We start from the raw sequence: 24,820 nt of genomic DNA, 5'->3' as shown, positions 1-24,820 counted from the left end.
CTCCAAAGGAATTCTCATGTTCAACCTCACCTATCTCACAAACAAAAGGTGAATCACTAACTCTACCCAGAACAATCCTGGTCCTATTCATTCTCTTTCAATGAAATAAAAAGGACTTCCTGAAAAGCCGTCTCTTCCTACCACTCTGGAAGTTTGTAGCATCTGGTTAATATTATAGATCACAAAAACTACAAAAAACCTCAGGAATGCCTCAGTCAGGTTTGCTCCTCTGCTCCATACAGCACAAGGAGATTCTGGGCACTTGATAACGTCTCTGAGAATTAAAAACCAGTATTCATAAAATTACCCCCCTTTGCTGCCAAAGAACAATGGGACTTCAGTACTTTTCTCCTGTTACAGCACAACAGATAAGGCGTGACTTCAACATTAGCAAAATGTCAAGATCACTCCAAAGTGCACTTGTTCTACATCACCGTGAGGGCTGGTTAGCACGGTGTCACGCTTTGGCCAGAGACTGCCCCTAACTTCATTCAGCTGTTTGAAAATGAGAGCCAAAGGTAAGAAAACCTCTCAACTCTGAGAACAAAAAAAAATCCGAAAACAAATGCCCCAAATGTCTATATCTCTTCCTCGTAATTCAAGAGAATTGGCACAGGTTATAAACTGAAGTTTACAAGCTGGGGACCTTGTCTTTTTTTTAATCAAGCAGTTAGTGAGCTCCCTAATTGAGAATATATTCAGAAAATGTGTTCAACATGACTGAATGATCATGTAGTCTATGTAATTTCCATGTTCAACAAAGGCATGTCTTGATAATTCCATTGCAATATACTCTCAGTCCTTGTGAAAGATGAAAAATATTTCACTAGTTTTTCCATTCCAAGCAATCTGTTAAAGGAAACCAACATTTCTTATAAACAGATTCCAAGCTATCAGGAGGGTAAATTAAAAATATACTTGCGTGTTTTGGATACATTTTTAAAACCATTTGTCAGATTCTCATTCTGGCAAGAGTCTTATGACTGGCCACATAACTTCTTGAGCTTAAAATGAATCTTTATATTCTAGTTTCTTCCAATTAAATGATAAATGCATATGGCTCTTCAGCATTTATTAGTTACCTGTATATTTAAGAAAATTACAAAATATGTGTTCATGTTTCATCCCTTTCAGTGAAAAGTAACTTACTTCCGTATTTTTTGAAATACCCCTATTTTTAGGTTAAATGACTGTTCCCACATTATCTGGCCTGATTATCTTTTCTTTTTCTTTTTTTATTATCTTTTCTAACAAAGGACCCTAAGTCACACAGAACATATTAATACTAACTCTCACCAATCTAAGCACAGTGCTCCCTAAAAAAACTAAAAAAAAAAAAAAGCAATTATATATGATGTTAACTATTGAGGAGGATCAAGCTATCTCTGAAAAGATTTGTATCTCTGAAAAGATTTGGAAAAAAGGGATTCTAGTATCTTTGTCATACATTTCCTGTCTTAGAGGAAGGATCTCTGCGTCCATTTCTGAAAAGAGAAGTACAAGATACACAAAGGTCGGGGGGATTGTGGAGTGTTATGAAGACCAATCCAGGGTTTCAGGAAGTCTCCAAACGTGTTTGAGCCCAAAGAAGACAGTCTTAGATACAATATCGACATTCAGGACTAGAGAGGAAGGGACAATTTTTTTAAATAAACAGTTATTACATTCTATTTCCATACATAAACAGCTTTTAAGACAATCATAACTAGTGAAGGGTTGAATAAAATAAAGATTGTCAACAAAGCAAAAATTGAAGGAACTTCTTTAACAAGAGGGGACAAAAACACTGCATCGCCCCCACACCCACCACCCTAGACACAAGCTGCTCCCTGCCCACACCCATGCTCACCTGTTTTCTTTTACCTCAAAGATGCCCCCCAGTCTCTCAAAGGCTGAGTACATGCCAACTCCTTCGGAAGCTTTCCTGACACTGAGGGTCAGTAACTGCCTGTTTTCTGAGTTCAAACATTTTGTTATACCTCTAAGATGCACCTACTACAGACAGCACTTAAAAAGAGCTTAACCTATGCCTAAATCTTACCACCACCAGGTGAAAAAGACCACCACCATTCTCCCCAAGCTACAAACCAGGGACTGAATTCACTTTTCATTCCATCAATGCACACAGCAGATGCAAGTGAGTCAGCAGTAAAGAATAAAACGTTTTCATCCCAGAGGCCCTCCGAAATAAATAAATAAATAAAAGGTACTGTATCTTACAAGGTCAAGAGACACTTGTCTGGGAACCAGATCTGGGATTCCAGTTCTTGGACCCTAGTAACTCTACTTTTTTCTAGGGATCTGGAGAAGACCAGCACGTCCTAAAATGCTGTCTGCTGGACGCTGCTCTGCAAGATGCTAACAGATAACTTAAACGATTGGGAAAGTCCGGATTAAAACAAAGCCAACATGGTTACTTGACTGCATAACATGTGCAGGGCTTTAAAATGCTAATATAAAAATAAATAAATAAATAAAATAATAAAATGCTAATATAAACTATAAATTTTCAAGATAAGACTACATAATGAAGCCCTCAGTGAACTGATTTGAGCAAGATTGTTGAGTTTGGAAAATGCTTCAAAAAGGTTGCTTTCGTTTTGTTTCTTTCGACTGTCATAGTATTACTGAGAATATCAGATCAACTTCTAAAAAGTTCTTACCTGATGTGTGTTGCGGGCAGAGATTCGTATTGGCGCGACAAAAAGAGTTCCCTATGTTTCAACTGATGTTTCTGTTTATCGGTCAAGTCAGCCTCGACTGTTGTTTCAGATTCTTCCTCAATTTCTTCTGCACAAATAAAATTAAAAAAATGCATTATTACAAACTGTATTATCTATTTTGGTTATTAAGATAGACTGAATCAAGCTTTAATTCAATATTTTGTTCAAACTAACTGATTTTAAACTTACACATTTAACTTGTAATGTGAATTACAACCATAACATTTAGTTACCTAGGCCTCAAAGGAAGGACTCCAATTTTAAGATGGCAGATGAAACAATGCATATATCTTATGTATCTCCTCTTCCCCCAAGAAATCACACCAAAACAGCAATGAAAATATACTAACATTTCAATGACAACAAAAAATGAAGCAACAATGGAAGATTTTCAACAACAACAGTTTTAGAAGATAGAAAAGAGATGTTAAAAAAAATAAACTACACACAGTCAAGAGGAGGAAGTGACAATCTCTGTGTGTACAGAAAGGGATGCTGTGGAGAAGTGTGGCACAGAGCGTGTACTGACTCAGTTCTTGAAGCTACCAAGTATTGTGAGAAGGGAAAAGTGGGGTGAGATCAAAAAAGCAGGAGAAAAGCATCAAAAGTTTATCTATAACACAGTAACTGTATCCCAGAATACTCCATTTAAAAATAGTATAATCAGAAAACAAATCCTGTTAACACATTTCAAATTTGATAACACAAATGAAACTAATAGAAGAATTAGAAGACAACACTAATGAAATCTCCCAAAAATTAAGACAACTGAAAACCAAAAGATTAAAAAATTAAAGAAGAATGCATGTGGTCCAACATCCAACTAATAAAAGTTCCAGAAAGAAACGATAAAGCAAACAGATTCTCTAACATCTTTTTTCTGTGTGTGTGGAGGGGGAGTGGTGTAGGGAGGGGAGAGTGGGGATGAGGAAAGACTTATCAAAGAATGATTGAAGAAAATTTCCCCTTACTAAGTGTCCAGTAAGAATGAGTGTCCTGATTGAATTACCAGCATACTTAACTTTTTTTTTAAGTAATGGCATGAGAAGACTACCACCATTTACAGGGACAAAGTGCAAGCACACCAAAGAAACCAGAATCTGCGTTGGAATCACAGATGAGCAGCAATACTGCATGCTAGGAAGACAGAGCAACACCATCCAAGAGGAAACACGACATTCAACCTAGAACTACATGGTAAACTATCAACTCTCAAAACAGAGTAAGGTCAAACTTGCATTCACTGAACCAAGCCCACCTTTGAACAATGTGAGTTTGAACTTAACGGGTCCACTTATATCTAGACTTAAATACAGTATACTGGAAATTTTCTGGAGGTTTGCAACAATTGAAAATATTTACAGATGAACCCTGTAGCTTAGAAATATCAAGAAAGGACTTCCCTGGTGGCTCAGTGGTAAAGAATCCACCTGCCAAAGAGGAAACACAGGTTCACTTGCTCCAAGAAAATCTCACATGCTACAGGGTAACTAAGCCCGAGTGTCACAGTTACAGAGCCCAGGCTCTGCAGCCAGGAAGTCCACATGCCCTAAAGCCGGAGATCCACAAGAGAAACCACCGCAATGGAAAGCCCTTGCACCGCAACTACAGAGTGATCCCCACTTGCTGCAACTAGAGGAAGTCCTCTCATAGGAACAAAGAACTAGCCAAAAATAATTCATTCATTTTAAAAATTAAAAAAAAAGTCAAGAAAATTAATAAAAGCGGTCATCAATTCATAAAACATGCAGATACTAGTCTAACCTTACATAGGCAAGAGGTGAGTGATATTTAATAAAAACTAATACTACGTTAGTTTCCTTAGCATTTTACAACATTCCTTTCAAAGAATTACACTACCATTCATTTCACTACACAGGGGCTTCCCTGGTGGCTCAGACTATAAAGAATCTGCCTGCAACGCAGGAGAACCAGGTTGGATCCCTAGGTCGAGAAGATTCCCTGGAGAAGGAAACGGCTACCCACTCCAATATTCTTGCCATGGACAGAGGAGCCTTGTGGCTACAAAGAGTCAGATACGACTGAGTGACTAACACTTATGCCTCTCTCCTGTATTTGGAAAAACTATTCATAAGCATATTATCACAGGTAAGTGATTTTTTTTTAATGCAACAATGTTTCCAATAGTGTACTTGCCCTAAGTATAGGCTAGGTTACTGTGAAGAAATGACAATCACAGGAGACTACTATAAGGAATCATATTGCTGCTGCTTTATCATCAATGCATGGATTATAAAACCCATACATAAATATGAACTTCTTTACAATTTTTTTCATTTCTGATGTCTAGTGTTAGTAATACACAAATCCACTGGATCATAGAAAAAGCAAGAGAATTCCAGGAAAAACATCTTACTTCTCTCCATTGATTATGCTAAAGTCTTTGACTGTGTGGATCACAATACACTATGGAAAATTCCTAAAGAGATGGGAATACCAGACCACCTTACCTGTCTCCTACAAAACCTGTATGCAGGTCAAGAATCAACAGTTAGAACCGGACATAGAACAATGGACTGGTTTCAGATTGGGAAAGGAATACGTCAAGGCTATATATTTTCACCCTGCTTGTTTAAGTTATATGTGGATTACATCATGAGAAATGCTGGGCTGAATGAAGCACAAGCTGGATCAAGATTACTGGGAGAAATATGAATAACCTCAGATATACAGATGACACCATCCTTATGGCACAAAACGAAGAGGAACTGAAGCACCTCTTGAGAAAGTGAAAGAGGAAACTGAAAAAGTTGGCTTAAAACTCAACATTCAAAAAACGAAGATCATGGCATCCAGTCTCATCACTTCATGGCAAATAGATGTGGAAATAATGGAAACAGTGACAGACTGTATTTTCTTGGGCTCCATAATCACTATGGATGGTGACATGAGTTTGAGCCAACTCTGGGAGATGGTGACAGACAGGGAAGCCTGGCGTGCTGCAGTTTGGAACCAGCCCGTTAGTTCATGTCTGGTTCTAACTGTTGTTTCTTGACCTGCATACAGGTTTCGCAGGAGGCAGGTAAGATGGTCTGGTATTCCCATCTCTTTAAGAATTTTCCAGTTTGTTAGAATCCATACCTGCAGAGGTTCACAGATGTTCTGCAGCCTTCCCTGGACCAGACCAGACTGTGTGTCTATGGGAACAGTCACAGTATTGAGAACTCAGAGTCAAGGAAGGGGTGGCTGGCTTCTCTCACAGGAAGTAAAGCCCAAGGTGTGGCCTCAGAGGCTTTAATTTTTGGACACTGACTGGCAAAACACGCACCAACAGCAACACATTTCTGCTCCTCACAACCTTTTCTACAAATTTCTCACATAAGGATCCAGGACCGCAAGAAATTTTATCATGTGTGACTCTCTAGCTGTTGTTCTTTTAAATGGTATGAGGGCAATGACTAGACTAAGTATCAAATGTTTTCTACCCTCAAACATTTAAAACTCTGAATTGAAAATGAACTTGCAAAAATTAATAACTGATTTAGAAAAAGATCCAAAAAAAAAAGAAAAAGATCCACCAAGTTCAAAAACTGAATAATGTGATTTAAAATTCTTTGAATGTTCTTTATAATTAACTACTCAAATAGAAATGCAACACTAACAGAGCCATTTACTTGCAAGTATAATAACATTTCACCAGTGGAGATCAATGAAGTTATCACTGCACTGGCACTATTAGCACCAGCAAATATTACATACGAAATTATACTCTTTATCTAATTAGGATTTGATAAATTGTTGTTCCATAAAACACAGCTAACTGTATTCTAATGTATACCCTTTAGGGCTGAAATAGCAGCAAGCTCTACAAATAATGGTAACAACAGCAAATCTTATTTTCTTGTGCAATCTCTTGATATTGGGTGAAAAGGAATAAGATTTCTTAAGTTCAACCTAACCAAACACAGAAATCACCAAAACAGCATCTAAAACTCATTTTCTCAAGTTTACTAGTTAAGTTTCATTTACATTTTTGTATAAATTTATACTGGCTTCTGAACAAGAATGACTCCCATCCCATTAACATTCTAACCATACATAACAGCAAAAACCGACATTTAGACAATTAAAAATTTAATAGATCGAAGACAACTATCATCAAAAACCATGTCCATCGTAACACATTTTTAGTTTTTTAAAACCATTTACCAAGCTTGGTGGAAAATCAAATTTGCTACCTTCTAAAAGTTATTAAAGTAGAAGTCCCACTAAAATAGTACAGCAACAGAAGAGACTGATACCAGTTGGCAAGGCTTTAGTACAGTTTATTAAGCACTAAGGTACTAGGGTCATAAACTGGAGACAGAATACAGAAAGAAACCACACCAAGGGACTGTGGAAGGTTTAACAAACAATACATATAAATATATATTTATAAAGTAAGTATCACTGTACTTAACTGAGATCAACCCAGCAAGTGTCCTACAAATTTCAAAGCTTTAGACTTCAGGATAAGAAAGAATCCACGGCCCCAGAGCTCAGCAAGGCTAACTACACACACAGCCTGAAAAAGGCTAGGTAAGGCTAGCAAAAACAATGTCCAGGAAGCAGGTGTCAGAGAAGAAATCAAACTAGCTGAGTAATCTGAAGAAAGAGAGCATCCAGGTATGGGATACAGATCAATTTCCACAGCAGGTTACAGTCATGGATTCATGCAAAATTTTAAAGAGTGGGCAGGTGACACGTAACTGGGCCAGAACAGGCAACAGACAATTTAGGTGTCTGAACAAAGAGGGACAGAACCTAGGCAAGGAAAAGTCATTGTTGATTCTCAGGACTTTGCCTGAAAGGGCTTCCCTGATAGATCAGTTGGTAAAGAATCTGCCTTCAAGGCAGGAGATCCCAGTTCAATTCCTGGGTTTGGAAGATCCCCTGGAGAAGGGATAAGCTACCCACTCCAGTATTATTGGGCTTCCCTTGTGGCTCAGCTGGTAAAGAATCCGCCCGCAATGCGGGGGACCTGGGTTCAATCCCTGGGTTGGGAAGATCCCCTAGAGAAGGGAAAGGCTACCTTCTCCAGTATTCTGCAGTATTCTAGCCTGGAGAATTCCACAGACTGTATAGTCATGGGGTTGCAAAGAGTCAGACACACCTGAGTGACTTTCACTTCCAGTTTGCCTGAACTGGGTATTTTTCAGAACTAATCAAAATTATAATTTCTACATGCTAGTTAGGACGGGGGGTATGGAGCGGGCAGGTAGAAGGAGAGTTTTCCACAGGTTATTCTCAAACAAACATCCTCAGGTCTCCATTTTAATGAACTATCAGCCCACAGTGATGATGTGAGCTGGTACAGAACATACAGAAAAGCAGGTGGTTAAAATTTTGTCTAGAGATACATTTAAGAAGTACTCAAGTGTTTGAAGGCATATTATTTGACTGAAAATAGCTCAGTATAGATGCAACTCAAGCCTGCCTGGTAAGAAAAAAAAAAAAGAGGCAAGTTGAATAAAATTAGAAGGATTTTTATGATAGTTGAGCTTTCAGAGAACTATCTGAATGAAGACAAAGAAAAGGTTTGCAGGGACTTCCCTGGTAGCCCAATGGCTAGGACTCCACACTCCCAACATAGGGGACTTGGATTCAATCCCTGGTCAGGGAACTGGATCCCACGTGCTGCAACTGAGAGCTTCTTCATATGCCCATAACTAAAGATCCCACATGCCGCAACTAAAGATGGAAGATCCCAGGCACCCAAATAAATATATAAATATTAAAGAAAGAAAGAAAAGATTTGGCAATCTAGAGGCAAATGATCAATCAACAAACATCAATGATAGTTTCATCAATAGCACTGAACAATTCAGTCTGAAACTAAGAATATTTCATTTACAATAGCATCAAAAGGAAAAAAAATACTCAGGAATATATTTAACAAAAGACAAAACTCATATACTAAAAATGACAAAACATTCTTACAAGAAATTTTAAAGAGACCTAAATAGATGGAAAAACTATGTTCACATATTGGAGGATTTAATATGGTTAAGATGGCAGCTGCTGCTGCTAAGTCACTTCAGTCGTGTCCGACTCTGTGCGACCCCATAGACGGCAGCCCACCAGGCTCCCCCGTCCCTAGGATTCTCCAGGCAAGAACACTGGAGTGGGTTGCCATTTCCTTCTCCAATGCATAAAAGTGAAAAGTGAAAGTGAAGTCGCTCAGCTGTGTCCGACTCTTATCGACCTCATGGACTACAGCCTACCAGGCTCCTCCATCCATGGGATTTTCCAGGCAAGAGTACTGGAGTGGGGTGCCATTGCCTTCTCCGGGTTAAGATGGCAATACTCCCTAAATTGATTGATAGATTCAGTGCAACCCCTACCAAAATTCCAATAGCCTTTTTCACAAAAATTGGCCAACTAATCCTAAAATTCATACAGGCATGCATATGGACATAAGCAACCCTCAACAGCCATGAACAAATTTAGGAGGACTCACACTTTCAGATTTCAAAGCTTACTTCAAAGCTACAACCCAGTGACTTCCCTAGTGGCCCGGTGGTTAAGACTCCATGCATCCTCTGAAGGGGGCAAGGGTTTGATCCCTGGTTGTATGTGTGTGTGCGCTTAGTCACTCACTTGTGTCCTACTCTTTGCAACCCCACAGACCGTAGCCCGCCAGGCTCCTCTGACAATGGGGATTCTCCAGGCAAGAATACTGGAGTGGGTTGCCATGACCTCTTCCAGGGGATCTTCCCAACCCAGGGATCAAACCCAGGTTTCCCGCATGGAAGGCGCATTTTTTATCGTTTGAGCTATCAGGGAAACCCTGTTGGGGAACTAAAACCCTGCATGCTGTGTGGCCAAAAAAAAAAAAAAAAAGAGGATAAAAGCTATGACAACCAGGACTATGAGGTATTGACATAAGAACAGGCACAGATTAATTAGAATGATTTTGGACAAGAGTGCCAAGACAATCATCGGGGGAATGAAGGTGCGTGCATGCTCAGTTGCTCAGTTGCGTCCAACTCTTTGTGACTCCATTGGACTCCAAAGAGTCGTGTCCAACTCTACACAAAGAGTCATGTCCAACTCTTTGTGTAGTCACCAGGATCCTCTGTTCAGGGGATTTCCCAGGCAAGAATACTGAAAGGGTTGCCATTTCCTTCTCCAGGGAATCTTCCCAGGGAGCGAACCCACGTCTCCTGCATTGGCAGGCAGATTCTTTACCACTGAGCCACCTGGAAAGCCCAGGGGAATGAAGTCTTCTACGAATGGCGCTAACAACAACCAGACACCCATATATAATGAATAGAGCTGGACTCTCACACCATTAATTCAAAATGACCTAAATGTAAGAGCTAAAAATTTTATAAAATGCTTAGAATGAAACACAAGTGTAAATCTTCATGACCCTAGACTAAGCAATAGTTTCCTCACTACAGCACCCTAAATAAATCATAAGAAACCAGAGAAAAGACAGGTAAATTAAAATTAGTGTTAAAATTTTTGTGATTAAAAGGGTACTCTCAAGAAAACAAAGAGACAACCCATGGAATGGGAGAGAACGTCTGCAAATCATGTAACTCATAAGGGTCTAGTACCCAGAATAAAGAACTCTTGTAACAATAAAAAGACAACCCAATTAAATAATGGACAAAGAATCTGAATAGACATTTCTTCAAAAAGATACACAAAGAGCCAATTAGTACATGAAAAGATGTTTAATGTCATTAGTCACAAGGGAAACGCAAATCAAAACCACCATGAGATTTTTCACATCGACTAGAATGACTATAATCAAAAAGATAATAAGCAAAAATGTAGAGAAATTGTAATCTTTGTACATTATCCATGGGAATGTCAAATGGTGCAGCTGCACTGTAAAATAGCTCAATGCTTCCTCAAATAGTTGAACAGAGTTACCATGTAACCAAGCAATTGCTTTCCTAGGTATATACCCAGAAGAACCGAAAACATGTTAACACAAAACTTGTATGTGAATGTTTATAGCAGCATTATTCCTAACCGCCAAAAAGTAGAAGCAACCCAAATGCCTGATAAATGGATAAATAAATGTAGGATATCCACACAATGGCATATTTATCACTCAGCCATAAAGAGGAAAGAAGTGCTGGTTCCTGCTACAATATGAACTTTGAGACATTAAACTAAATGAAACATTACAAAAGAGAAAGACACAAAAGGTCACATGTTACATGACACCACTGATATGAAAAATCCAGAGCAGGCAAATAAAGAGAGACAGGAAGTAGACAGAGGTTGACAGAGGATTAGTGCAGGAGTAAAAAAATGCCCCGGAATTAAATAATAGTTACAGTTGCATAAATGTGTGAATATACTAAAAAACACTTTTTAGAGCGGTAAGTGGGGATTTCCCTGGTGGTCCAGAGGCTAAAACTCCAGGCTCCCAATGTGGAGGGCGTGGGTTCGATTCCTGGCGTGACACAATTAACCATTCACGTACCACAACTAAAGATCCAGAGTGCTGCAACTAAAACCCAGTGCAGCCAAATAAATAAATAAATAAAAATAAACATTTTAAAAAATTAAATAAATAAAAGCAAAGTGGCAAGTTATATATGGTATATGAATAATATAAAAGAGAACAAGCTAAACTCGGAAAAAAGGGCAGAAGGGAAATGAAATGCAAAAAGAACAATAAATTTCAGTATAGTTATGTAATGAATTTCTACTTGGCAGTTAAAAATTAATGAGTGAATCCACACACCAACAAACTGCAAAAACTTGATATTGAGCGAGAAGGCAATCTGTAGAGGGACACATATGTAAAATATCATTTTTTAAAAGGCAAAAACAATGCTCTAGATAAATATGTACATATGTAAAAGTTATAAACAGACAAATGGAAAAAGATACACCACAGATGAGATAGCAATCCACCTATGGGGGAAGCAGAAAAGCAATAGGGCTGGGAAGCGATGCCCACAGCCCTAAAAGAATCTAAAGCAAATGTGTGTTATAAGAGAGGACAAAGTTGGCTGGCAGGTTCATAATTAGCACATTATTCACTTTCCTGCTTCCTAGAAACTTCAATAAAAGTTGAATAAAAATCAAAAAATGAATAGGACTCAATAGAAGGAAATCTGTAACTAAACTCTAATCCATGAGAAACTGTTTTTTTTCTTAATGAGACAACCACTGCAGTTGATAATCATTTCATTACCTGTATTTCCTTCTCTACAACTTTCCATCATCTTTCCAAAATATAAAATTCAAGTGACATTCTGCATAACATTAATTTCTGAAATATACACATGATTACAAATATACAACTAACTTTTAGGTTCTGAAGACTAGAAAAGGAGAGGAGCAAAACAGAAAAGTGGCCTATTTTGGAGCTCAAAAACAGGAAAGCACCAAGAGTTACTGCCCTTCTATAAAGAAATGCATGAAATAAACAGGGAGATACTGGGAGTCGATGAAAAGTTATAAGAAGTAAGAAAATCACATATAAAGTTGAAAAGAGTGTAAGACACTAATTTTAAAACATTTTGGGGGAGTGCAGAATACCTATGCCAGCTGTTCTCAAGCTATTTAGTCTCAGAACTCCTTTATCTCTTCAATCCCATCAAAGACTTCAAAAAAGTTTTGCTTACATGGGTTATATCTATCAATGTTGTGTTAGAAATTAAAACGAATACATTTTTGAAAACACAGGAAATCACAAGCACATACTGAATTATCCTGAATGGTGATGCCATATACTCCTGAATCAGGAAGACCATCTAGTGACAGCTTAGTGTTATCATGAAAACTGTTTTCACCACAAATACCCTGAAAGATATTCAGGAACAACTAACTTATCAAAAGAATTATTAACTCAAAGTCTAACTTGAAAAGAGAAACATGAAGTGGCTGAAACAAGGCTTTCTTACTTTACTGGGTTTAAGAAACCTGTCACAGAAATTTTATCTTCACATAGTGAGATACAATGACTCATAAGTTGTTTTATAGCAAGTTAGGATCCCATCAGAAATTTAAGCTATTTCTGCTTTACATTTATTTATTCAAAGAACACTGCATCTGGCAAAGGCTGCCCAATCTTATAACATATTCAAAGTCCATCTGGAATTTTATGCAGCCTTAAAATGCCACCATGCATTTTCTCATTTGCTATCAATTTTAAAACTTAAGAAACAAAAGGATTTACAAGTAACCAAAATTTCCAGAACCCCAAGCCCATCATCCTCTCCCATTCATTACAGATACGGCAGCCAGCATCTTCCTACAACACATTTCTCTCTTGCTTTGATTTTTAAGAAGTCTCATGGTTTATAAACCTTCTAATGATCTACCCTGCCATATTTCACCTACATCTCCCCCCCCCACAACCACACCCTATCCCCCAAGAGAAGAAAAATAAAATAAAATTTATTGATGTCCCTACCAATATGTTGTGGGGATATCTATGAGGAAGACATAAATGTCCTGCTGTGATAAAGATTTCAAATAAAAATATGGCAAGCGTGGCAAGTATTATAAGGTTATATAAGGTGTTCCACAAATACAACAAAGAAAATTAACATGGCCTGAGAGGCCAGTCGACTCTTCTCTGAAGAAACAGTTTATGCTGGGATCTGAAAGATAAAGGTGGTGGAGTGAGTGGACCCGTCTTTCTGACTAGAGAACACAACCACTGGGTAAGGCCTTATCTGAACTTGGGTTTGGCTTGAACCTTGTGAGTCTCCTGCTTTCAACTTCACATTCTGCTGCCTAAATAAGTTGAGAGCCTCATTTAAGGTGACTGGAACTATCCTGTGCTTTCTGGTGGCTCAGTGGCTCTGCCTGCCAATCCGGGAGACAAAGGTTCGATCCCTGACCTCGTGGCACCTGAGTCTGTGCACCGCAGTTATTCAGCCTGTGCTCCAGAGCCTGGGAACAGCCACTACTGAAGACTGCGCGCCCCAGAACTCTTGCTTCTCAGCAAGAGGCCACTGCAACGAGAGGCCCGCACACAGCAGCTGGAGAGCAGCCCCCGCTCAATACAACTAGAGAAAGGCCCACGCGGCAACCGAGACCCAGCACAGTCATAAATAAATAAAGCTTTCAAGTGAAAGTGAAAGTCGCTCAGTTGTGTCTGACTCTGTGACCCCATGGACTACGCAGTGCATGGGATTCTCCAGGCCAGAATCCTGGAATGGGTAGCCGTTCCCTTCTCCAGGGGATCTTCCCAACCCAGGGATCAAACCCAGGTCTCCCACATTGCAGGCGGATTCTTTACCAGCTGAGCCACCAAAAAAAAAAACAAACACACTAAAGTCTTACATTCAGAGAACCCCTCAGTCTCAGGCAAACCAGGAGAACTGGTTACTTCAGCCCTCACATTACTTAACCTAAGTATATGCTGTGGCCTCCTTAAAGAAAACCTGCTGTCCCGTAACAGCGAAACTTTGAAAGACTGAAAATGCCAAGTCTCTTCAAGAATATAGTCCAAGAATTCACATACAAAGTGAAAAACTGGTTCAACCACTGTGGAAATCAGTTTGCAATATACTACTAAAGTATATTTACACCTGCCCCACAAACCAAGAATCCTAACCCTCAGTGTTTACCCAAGAGGAATGAGAGCTTAAGTACACCAAAAGAAAGTTCGTAGCAGTTTCATTCACAGGAGCCCATACAGGCAACCACCTGAATGTCCACCACCACGAGAATGAATACTACTGCACCAAAACAAAAAACAAGCATAACACAGATGGAGCCCACGGACGAAGCGCCAAGTGGAAAAGTCAGGCACATTTACGCCCCTCCAAATCAGACTTTAATACCGTACCTGAAGCATCAGGTCACTGGCACCCGAGGCGAGGACAGTAACCCCCGAGGGACAGGAAGCAAACACGATGAGCCCTAACACGGGCCCCACTTACTGCCTTGGCAGAGTTTCCAGGCAACAGAGGAGGGGAAACTGAGGCAGAGTCTGGGTGACTCCCAGGTGAGGAGACAAAGGTGAGAGACCAGGGAGACCAAAGCAGCTGCAGTTCAGAAGACAGTGAGAAAACCTGGAGACCACAGCCAGTAATCCTCGAGCGAAGCACCCGTCAGCGAATGCAAGTGAGGAAACTGCCGTAAACGAGGGAGAGAATCAGCGGCAACAGCGCCCTGTGCTCTGGCTCTCAGGGAGCCAGGAACAATGCTTGTTTTCAAACAACTACACTAGTACAACTCATAACTCACAGCGTAGTGGGTAGAGTACACAGAAAGGTCTTGCTTAAGTACTAGGGAACAAATAAGCCCTAGATGAGCACTGCCTGCTCTGGACCCACTTAACAAATTTACATTAAGTCATAAAGTCAACAACTAAAAGGACCAAACTGTTGGCAAGTAACTTAAGTGCATCACAGAACAAGGCTCAAGAAGATTTACAGGAATATAAAAAATCCTATAACATAAAAATTACAGGACACAAGAAGGTAAAATTTACAATGACTGCTACATATCTATTAGGAGGCCTAAAATTAAAAAGACTGACTTCATTAAGTGTTGGCAAAGATGTGAGGAAACCATAACTCCCCCACATTGCAGATGAGCATGTAAAATGGTAGATTCACCTTGGCAAAGAGTTTGCAGTTCCTTTCTTTTTTTTTAGCTCAACCAGTTTACTGCTATTTCCCTCCAACCTCATGCATACACGCTCAGTCATGCAACCCCATGAACTGCAGCCTGCCAGGCTCCTCTGTCCATGGATTCTTCCAGGCAAGAATACTGGAGTTGGTTGCCGTTTCCTTCTCCACACAGTTTCTTAAAAAGGGACTTCCCTGGTGGTCCAGGGCTTAAAAATCTGCCTTCCGACATAGCAGACATGGGTTCAATCTCTGGTCAGAAACTAAGATCGTGCATGCCAAGGGACAGCTAAGCCACCACAGTTCAACTACTGAGCCTGCATACTCTAAAGCCTGTGGCAAAACTAAGACTCAATACAACCAAATAAATAAAGGGTTAAAAATATCCATACTAAATGATTAAGCCACTCCACTACTAACCAAGAGAAAAATGTATGCCTGTACAAACACCTGTAAAACTGTTCAAAGCAACTTTATCTGTAATAGCCAAAAACTGAAAACACTGAAATGTCCACAAAAAGAGGAACAGACAAACTGTGGTACATCCATACAATAGAATACTCCAGTTCAGTCACTCAATCGTGTCTGCCTCTTTAAGGCCGCATGAACTGCAGCATACCAGGCCTCCTTGTCCATCACCAACTCCCGGAGTTCACCCAAACCCACGTCCATTGAGTCAGTGATGCCATCCAACTATCTCATTCTCTGTGGTCCCCTTCTCCTCCTGCTCTCAATCTTTCCCAGCATCAGGGTCTTTTCAAATGAGTCAGCTCTTCACATCAGGTGGCCAAAGTGTTGGAGTTTCAGCCTCAACATCAGTCCTTCCAACGAACACCCAGGACTGATCTCCTTTAGGATGGACTGGTAGGATCTCCTTGCAGTCCAAGGGACTCTCAAGCGTCTTCTCCAACATCATAGTTCAAAAGCATCAATTCTTCGGCGCTCAGCTTTCTTTATAGTCCAACTCTCACATCCATACATGACTACTGGAAAAACCATAGCCTTGACGAGATGGACCTTTGTTGGCAGAGTAATGTCTCTACTTTTTAATATGCTGTCTAGGTTGGTCGTAGCTTTTCTTCCAAGGAGTAAGCGTCTTTTAATTTCATGGTTGCAGTCACCATCTGCAGTGATTTTGGAGTCCAAAAAAATAAAGTCAGCCACTGTTTCCACTGTTTTCCCATCTATCTGCCATGAAGTGATGGGACCGGATGCCATGATCTTCGTTTTCCGAATGTTGAGCTTTAAGCCAACTTTTTCACTCGCCTCTTTCACTTTCATCAAGAGGCTCTTTAGCTCTTCACTATCTGCCATAAGGGTGATGTCATCTGCATATCTGGGGTTATTGATATTTCTCCTGGCAATCTTGATTCCACCTTGAGCTTCCTCCAGCCCCACGTTTCTCATGATGTACTCTGCATATAAGTTAAATAAGCACAGTGACAATATACAGCCTTGATGTACTACTTTTCCTATTTGGAACCAGTCTGTTGTTCCATGTCCAGTTCTAGCTGTTGCTTCCTGACCTACACACAGGTTTCTTAAGAGGCAGGTCAGGTGGTCTGGTATTCCCATCTATTTCAGAATTTTCTAAAGTGTATTGTGATCCACACAGTCAAAGGCTTTGGCATAGTCAGTAAAGCAGAAATAGATGCTTTTCTGGAACTCTCTTGCTTTTTCGATGACCCAGCGGATACTGGCAATTTGATCTCTGGTTCCTCTGCCCTTTCAAAAACCAGCTTGAACCATCTGTGGGATTATGACTGAACGCCTCTAAGTCAGAATCCCGCCCAGGCGGAACGATACGGCAACGCCGCGGGAGCCTCGGTTGGCCTCTGATAGCCGGTCCCCCGCCGTCCCCGCCGGCGGGCCGTCGCCCGTGTCCCTCGGGGCGCGGCGCGGCGCGGCACGCCCCGCAGCGCGTCGGGACCAGGGTCCGGTGCGGAGAGCCCTTCGTCCCGGGACACGGGGCGCGGCCGGAAAGGCGGCCCTCGCTGCGATCTATTGAAAGTCAGCCCTCGACACAAGGGTTTGTCGCTCCGGGCGGCCGGGGCGTTGTGGTGGTCCGTGCCACCCTCGCTCTTTTCCCTCCGCGGGCGCTCTGCCTCTCCCCGGGCGGTCGACGGGCCGCCGTCCTCAACGGAGCGGGGGAGGGGAGGGGAGGGGAGGCGGGTCGAGGAGAGGGAGAAGATGGGGCGCCCCTGACGGCGCCTCCCGGGCTCGGGGTGCTGCGCCCTCCTCCGCTTCCCCGCCGCGGGCCTCCTCGCCCGCGGGCTGGGAAGGGTGGTGTGGGGAGAGGCGTGGCGCGGACGAGAGTCGGGGGCGTCGCAGGGCGGCCCCGCCGTCCCTTTTCCCTGGGGGGGCGAGCGGGGCCGGGGGCTGGTGGAGCGCGCCTGTCGCGGCTGTCACCTCCGTGCGCGCACGTGTCCCTTCCCTCTGGTCCCGGCGGCAGGGAGAGGGAAGCTGACGGCACGTGGGTGCTCGCGGGGCCCCTGCGCTCTTCCCTCCCCACCGCCAAAAAAAAAAAAAAAAAAACCAGCTTGAACATCTGGAAGTTCATGGTTCACATACTGTTGAAGCCTGGCTTAGAGAATTTTGAGCATTACTTTACTAGCGTGTGAGATGAGTGCAACTGTGTGGCAGTTTGAGCATTCTTTGGCATTGCATTTCTTTGGGACTGGAGTGAAAACGGACCTTTTCCAGTCGTGTGGCCACTGCTGAGTTTTCCAAATTTGCTGGCATATTGAGTGAGCACTTTCACAGCATCATCTTTTAGGATTTGAAATAGCTCAACTGGAATTCCATCACCTCCACTAGCTTTGTTTGTAGTGATGCTTCCTAAGGCCCACTTGACTTTGCATTCCAGGATGTCTGGCTCTAGGTGAGTGATCATACCATCGTGATTATCTGATTTGTGAAGATCTTTTTTGTACAGTTCTTCTGTGTATTCTTGCCACCTCTTCTTAATATCTTCTGCTTCTGTTAGGTCCATACCATTTCTGTCCTTTATTGAGCCCATCTTAGCATCAAATGTTCCCTTGATACCTCTAATTTTCTTGAAGAGATCTCCAGTCTTTCCCATTCTACTGTTTTCCTCTAATTCTTTGCAATGATTCCTGAGGAAGGCTTTCTTATCTCTCCTTGCTATTCTTTGGAACTCTGCATTCAGATGCTTATATCTTTCCTTTCCTCCTTTGCGTTTTGCTTCTCTTCTTTTCACAGCTATTTGTAAGGCCTCCTCAGACAGCCATTTTGCCTCTTTGCATTCCTTTTTCTTGGGGATGGTCTTGATCCATGTCTCCCGTACAATGTCATGAACCTCCATCCATAGTTCACCAGGCATTTGTCTATCAGATCTTGTCCCTTAAATCTATTTCTCACTTTCACTGTATAATCATAAGGGATTTGATTTAGGTCATACCTGAATGGCCTATTGGTTTTCCCCCACTTTCTTCAATTTAAGTCTGAATTTGCCAATAACGAGTTCATGATCTGAGCAACAGTCAGCTCCTGGTCTTGTTTTTGCTGGCTGTATAGAGCTTCTCCATCTTTGGCTGCAAAGAATATAATGAATCTGATTTCGGTGTTGACCATCTGGTGATGTCCATGTGTAGAGTCTTCTCTTGTGTTGTTGGAAGAGGGTGTTTGCTATGACAAGTGCATTCTCTTGGCAAAACTCTATTAGCCTTTGCCCTGTTTCATTCTGTACTCCAAGGCCAAATTTGCCTGTTACTCCGGTGTTTCTTGATTTCCTTCTTTTGCATTCCAGTCCCCTATAATGAAAAGGACATCTTTTTTGGGTGTTAGTTCTAAAAGGTCTTGTAGGTCTTCATAGAACCGTTCAACTTCGGCTTCTTCAGCGTTACTGGTCAGGGCATAGACTCAGATTACCATGATATTGAATGGCTTATCTTGGAAACGAACAGAAATCATTCTATCGTTTTTGAGATTGTATCCAAGTACTGTGTTTCGGACTCTTTTGTTGACTATGATGGCTACTCCATTTCTTCTAAGGGGTTCCTGCCCACAGTAGTAGATATAATGGTCATCTCAGTTAAATTCACCCATTCCAGTCCATTTTAGTTTGCCGATTCCTACAATGTCGACGTTCACTCTTGCCATCTTCTGTTTGACCACTTGCTATTTGCCTTGATTCATGGACCTAACATTCCAGGTTCCTATGCAATATTGCTCTTTACAGCATCGGACCTTGCTTCTAACACCAGTCACATCCACAACTGAGTGTTGTTTTTGCTCTGGCTCCATCCCTTCAATCTTTCTTGAGTTATTTCTCCACTGATCTCTAGTAACATATTGGGCACCTACCAACCTGGGGAGTTCATCTTTTAGTGTCCTATCTTTTTGCCTTTTCAGAGTACTACCCAACAATGAGAAGGAAGAAACCACTAATCCATGTGTTCGTGATTAGAAGACTCAGTATTATAAAGCCATCAATTCTCATCCAAGTAGATGTAATGAAATCACAACCAAAATCCCAGCAGACCTTTTTATTTTTGTAAAAACTCACAAGCTGATTCCAAAATTTATATAAAAACGCAGAAGATCTAGAATAGCCAAAACAAGTCTAAAAAAGAACAAATCAAAGTTGGAGGGCTAATATTACTTGATTTCAAGTAGTAGTAGAAAGATACAATAATCCAAAGCACGTTGATGGTGAAAATGGCAACAAGAGCAACAAGTGGATGAAAGGAACAGAAGAGAAAGGATAGAAATAGACGCACTTATTTAAAACCAACTGATGTGACAGGGGTACAAAGGCAATAGAATGGAGAAAAGAGAGTCTTTTCAACAAGCAGGGCTGAATCAAGTGAACACACACGCAGCCGCCAGAGAGGAACCAAGCAGGGGCACCTTGCACCATAACACAAAGACTAACTGCAAGTGAGTCATAAACTTACAGTTACAGAGAAGACCATGAAACTTCCAAAAAGTACAAGAAAGGACAAAACGATAGCAAAGTGTGAAGATAAACTGATTCATACTTTCTGGAAGGCTCCTCAGGAACATATTAAAAATCTTAAGAATTGTACATATAGTCTGATCTAATCATTCCACCAAGTAAAGAAAGACAACAGATAACTTCATGAAAATCTATTTGTTAGACAAGTCACATGCATTTTTTTTACTCCATTTTCCTGTAAACTACTAAACAATCTAAAATAATTCTATAACGGTACATGTTATTTAACATTGTGAATTATGTAATATATGAATTACCAATATAAGAAATATGAGCCATCATATACTATAGGATATAATCCTTTTCAAAACTTTAGTCTGGAAACCAAGTGTCAGAAAATTTATAGTCTAGCATGGACAAACTAGAAACAAGAATCAGTCATAGGATACAGGATTACAACTACATTTCTTACAGACATTTTCTGCAGGATATCTCCTCCCGGAAGCCTTTCACTAATGAGCTTCATAATTTCTAAAACTTTCATCTAATCCAGTCATCCTTTCCTGTCCTCTATATAGTGGAAGTGAAGTGACTCAGTCATGTCCAACTCTGTGACCCCACGGACTGTAGCCTGCCAGGTTACTCCATCCATGGGATTTTCCAGGCAAGAATACTGGAGTGGGTTACCATTTCCTTCTCCAGGGGATCTTCCTGACCCAGGGACTGAACCCGAGTCTCCTGCATTGCAGGCAGACTCTTTATCATCTGAGCCACCAGGGAATTTGTCTTACTTATAGTAATTTATATAAAAAGATACACAATCATAAGCAAGTTAAAAAGTCTGTTAAAATACGGAAGAATATGGAAAATATTTCTCCAACTGTATAGAGTACTGAGTAATCTGAAAACAACGTCGAAGGAACAAATGGATTTGCTGCTTGAACTATGAAAACTCAATAAGAGTCAATTATATTACACCTTAAAGGCAAAAACAATTATTAAAAAAAAAGGAAATAAAATATTTTATTTGTTATCTCTAGAGATGTCTAACACCATAACCCTCAATAATTTTCTGCCAAGTTCACATTATATCCTCTCAGGAATTGCAGTTTCACCTGCATGAATTATGGACACTTTTAAATGTAAAGCAAGTTTGGCTAACCAATGTAAAAATATCCATGTAGCTTTAAAGATTATTTTAAGTTTTATACACTGGGTTGAAGCCAGAAGGAACAAAAGACAAAGCCAAGGGATCATGGGGAAAAAACTGTGTTAAGAGAGATGATTTTATAAAAATAATTATGGGAATTCCCAGGTGGTCCAGTGGTTAGGACTCCACATTTCCACTGTACAGGGCACAGGTTCAATCCTTGGTCAGGGAACTAAGATCCTGCATGTCATGAGGCACAGCCATAATAATAATTTATGCCAAGAAGCTGGTTAGAACCAAGATAGGCAAAGAAGTTGGTTAGAACCAAGATACTGTATCAGATGGCATTTGAAGCTACTCCAGGGGTCAAAGTCCTTCCTGGGAAAGTCCCCTCTACCACAGCATTTTCTATATTGCAGTAAAAGAGCTTCTGTCTGTAACCCACAGGACTACAGGCTTTCTGAGAGCAGGGACAGTGTCTGGTCACTATAAATATTCAGAGCACCCAGAATAGCCACCTGCTCAAACTGAGATGCTCAGTGAGTTATTTAATTAATAAAGGAAAGATAATAATAATTAATAAAGAAGATATTAAAAAGTGCACAGCCCACTGAAAAAATAACTGGATTTGGAATTTCCAGTTCTAGTTCTAGAATGTTACCACTTGATACACTATTCCGAATGAGGTATACTAACCATGCAAAAATAATCCTTATCCACCAACTATCAATCCTTATCACTATCATCCATCTTAACACCACTATAGTAAATATTCAGATTTTCTCAACCTCCTTCCCTCCCTTTGGAGAGATCAGAAAGCTTAAAATAAGTTCCCAGCTTCTTATGTACCCCGAGTTGTGCATGGGAACTAGTAAGATATAGTGGGAGGCTATGAGACAGGGGCCATCTCCCTCAGACTCTGAGCCATTAGCAAAGTTGAGAAGGTGAGGCTTTTGATGAAGCAAGGTCCATTCTCCAAGTTCCTAGATGTCAAGAATGCGGCAGGCATTCTTGATAAGATTTCTAAAACCTTGGACTGAGGCTTTAGGAGACCATTTTCCAACTTCCTGGCTATGTTGTCATTGTTTAGTTGCTAAGACATGCCTGATTCTATGCAACCCCATCAACTGTGGCCTATCAGGCTCCTCTGTCCATGGAATTCTCCAGGCCAAGAATAGTAAAGTGGGTTGACATTTCCTTCTCGAGGGGATCTTCCTGACCCAGGGATCAAACCTGTGTCTCCTGCACTGGCAGGCAGTTTCTTTATCAATGAGCCACTAGGGAAGTCCCATTCTAAATACAGGGCAATATATAAAGAAAAAAGACTAGTAGAAATAGACGTAGCAGTAGGAAGCTACAGAATTCAATACATACACTTCAGTGGAAAGATTTTTCTTTAAAGATCACCTGTAGAAAATTTTAGATTAGATTTACTCTAGCTACTCTGACTACAAAAATGATATTCCTTCAACCAGTCATATGAAAATACAAAACATGAAGTCTATATCCTTCCAGCCCACAAACTAAGCTAACCCAAGTCCTTTAAAGAAGTTTAAGAGTATCTATTGGATATTATTGGAATATCCTCATTTAATTACTGGAATGCCTCATTTAATAATCAATAAGCAATGTGACATCAATTTTAAAGTATTAATATAGTACTTGCTTTAAAAAGATAATAGCAGCCATTAACATTCACGGTAACAGATCAATAAGAAAATGTGTATCATAAAACATAATTAACTTGCCAAACAATATACCTCTGTAATATTTACAGTTGATAATAATCTGGTTAATGAGACACAAACTTGCCATTATTGCTAATTGTAAAATGTCATTTACAAAAATAAAAAACACTATAAAACAGCAAGAGAAAAATGTCCTTATGAACGAATGTTTATTACTTTTAATGCAGTGACAAAAAACAGATCTTCGTTGCCAATTCCAATCAACCAGTAGTAGCTGCCTGGAAAAGACCGAGAAGGTTCTCCAGGGACGGACAGAGTTGGGACTCAGGGTCTCAGATTAGCCACATTTGGACATGGGCTCAAAAAAGAAGAGTACTAGGACCTCTCTGGCAGCCCAGTAGTTAAGACTCCACACTTTCATGGCAAGGCCTTGGGTTCAATTCCTGGTTGGGGAACTAAGATCCCACATGCCAGGCAGCATGGCCAAAGTTTTGTTTTTTATTTTTTTAAAGGAGAATGTAAGGCTGAGGTCTATGTTCCTACACACTTCACAGTCTAAGACCTATGGGCTATGTACTCACAACGTGAAACTACACAAGAATATACCACAGACATCTAGGAGTCAAATATGTTTAGCCTTATCACTGCTAATAACATTTGTGGTCAAAGCACAAAAACTGGAAACAAGAAAAGGTTCTTCAAATACCAGGGCAGCTTTCTGTTATTGCTATATTTTCCCTTCTCTTTTCCAACAGTATTACTCTCGGAAGAATTACAATTTCAACAACTGAGTTGAATGAATTCAGAATAAATACAGCTGTTGATCAAATAAGTGAGCTGGAGTATTCTATCAAAGAATTCTCCGAGTAAGCGACACAAAAGGCCTAAGAAATGAAAAGAATAAGATCAGTTAACAGAAGTTACAAACATTTGTTACTAGGAATTCTATAATAGAGAAAAGAGAGGCATAACAAAGCTAGAAATCCTAGAAGAAAACATCTCTGAGCTGAAAACAAATTACAGGTCCTCCCTCACTCCAACACAACCACCAAAAACACACAGAATAGTATACTGAAATAGTCCAACACGCAGACATGGTCTGGCGAGATTTCAGAAGGCCAATTCTATTTTTTTTTCCCCCAGAATGCCAATTCTAAAAGAGAAAAGCATCCGGAGGGAAAATATGATACCTACACAAGAGTAAGAATCATACTGACATCAGACTTGTTATCAACAACACTGCATTCCAGAAGACAATCGGGCAAAATAATTCTAAGTTCTGAGAGAAAACTATTTCGAACCTAGAATTTTACTAAGAGTCAAACTAGCATTAAGCATGATAGTAAGGTAAAGATACTTTAAGGTATGCAAAGCTTTAGAAAGCCCATTACCCACAGACACTTGGTGGAAAAAAATTTAGATAAGGCCAAAGCAAAATATAAATGTAGTTCAAAAATAAAGATAGTTTGGGGTGGTGGAGGGGGGAAAAAAAAGATAGCTTGGATTAAAAAAAAAAAAAACAGTACTGAGCTACCTGAAGACTTTCTCCCACTACACATTTAGCAAAAGTTACTCAACATAAAAAAGGCAAATGATACAAACAGTTCACAGAAAAGGAAATAAAAGTGGTTTTTATAACAAATAAAAGCTATCAGTGGCTTCCCTGGTGGCTCAGATGGTAAAGAATCTGCCTGCAATGCAGGAGACGTAGGTTCAATCCCTAGGCGGGAAAGATACTCCGGAAAAGGGAACAGCAACCCACTCTATCTAGT

At 40.4% G+C, this 24,820-nt stretch overlaps 1 protein-coding gene and 1 long non-coding RNA gene across 11 annotated transcripts in view; one reads left to right on the top strand and one right to left on the bottom strand.

Moving 5' to 3' along the window:
- The window catches only part of MTA3 (metastasis associated 1 family member 3), a 210,639-nt gene that overhangs the window by 111,904 nt on the left and 73,915 nt on the right, over positions 1–24,820 (bottom strand). For all 10 annotated transcript variants that reach the window (XR_011491552.1, XM_070477493.1, XM_070477463.1 and 7 more), the window contains exon 4: positions 2,664–2,790. Coding sequence is in view for 9 of the 10 variants with exons in the window: in XM_070477493.1 (XP_070333594.1) it covers positions 2,664–2,790 (127 nt within the window). In the remaining variant the exon portion in view is untranslated. The remainder of the gene's footprint in view (positions 1–2,663; positions 2,791–24,820) is intronic.
- Positions 365–2,827, top strand: LOC139038553 (uncharacterized). Its single transcript, XR_011491598.1, has 2 exons — positions 365–518; positions 2,298–2,827. It is a non-coding gene; the product is annotated as an uncharacterized lncRNA (long non-coding RNA).

This window comes from Odocoileus virginianus, chromosome 2 (genome assembly GCF_023699985.2).
Source record: "Odocoileus virginianus isolate 20LAN1187 ecotype Illinois chromosome 2, Ovbor_1.2, whole genome shotgun sequence".
NCBI lineage: Eukaryota > Metazoa > Chordata > Mammalia > Artiodactyla > Cervidae > Odocoileus > Odocoileus virginianus.
Note: the sequence above shows the minus strand (reverse complement) of the source record. Positions and strands in the feature narration are given on the sequence as shown.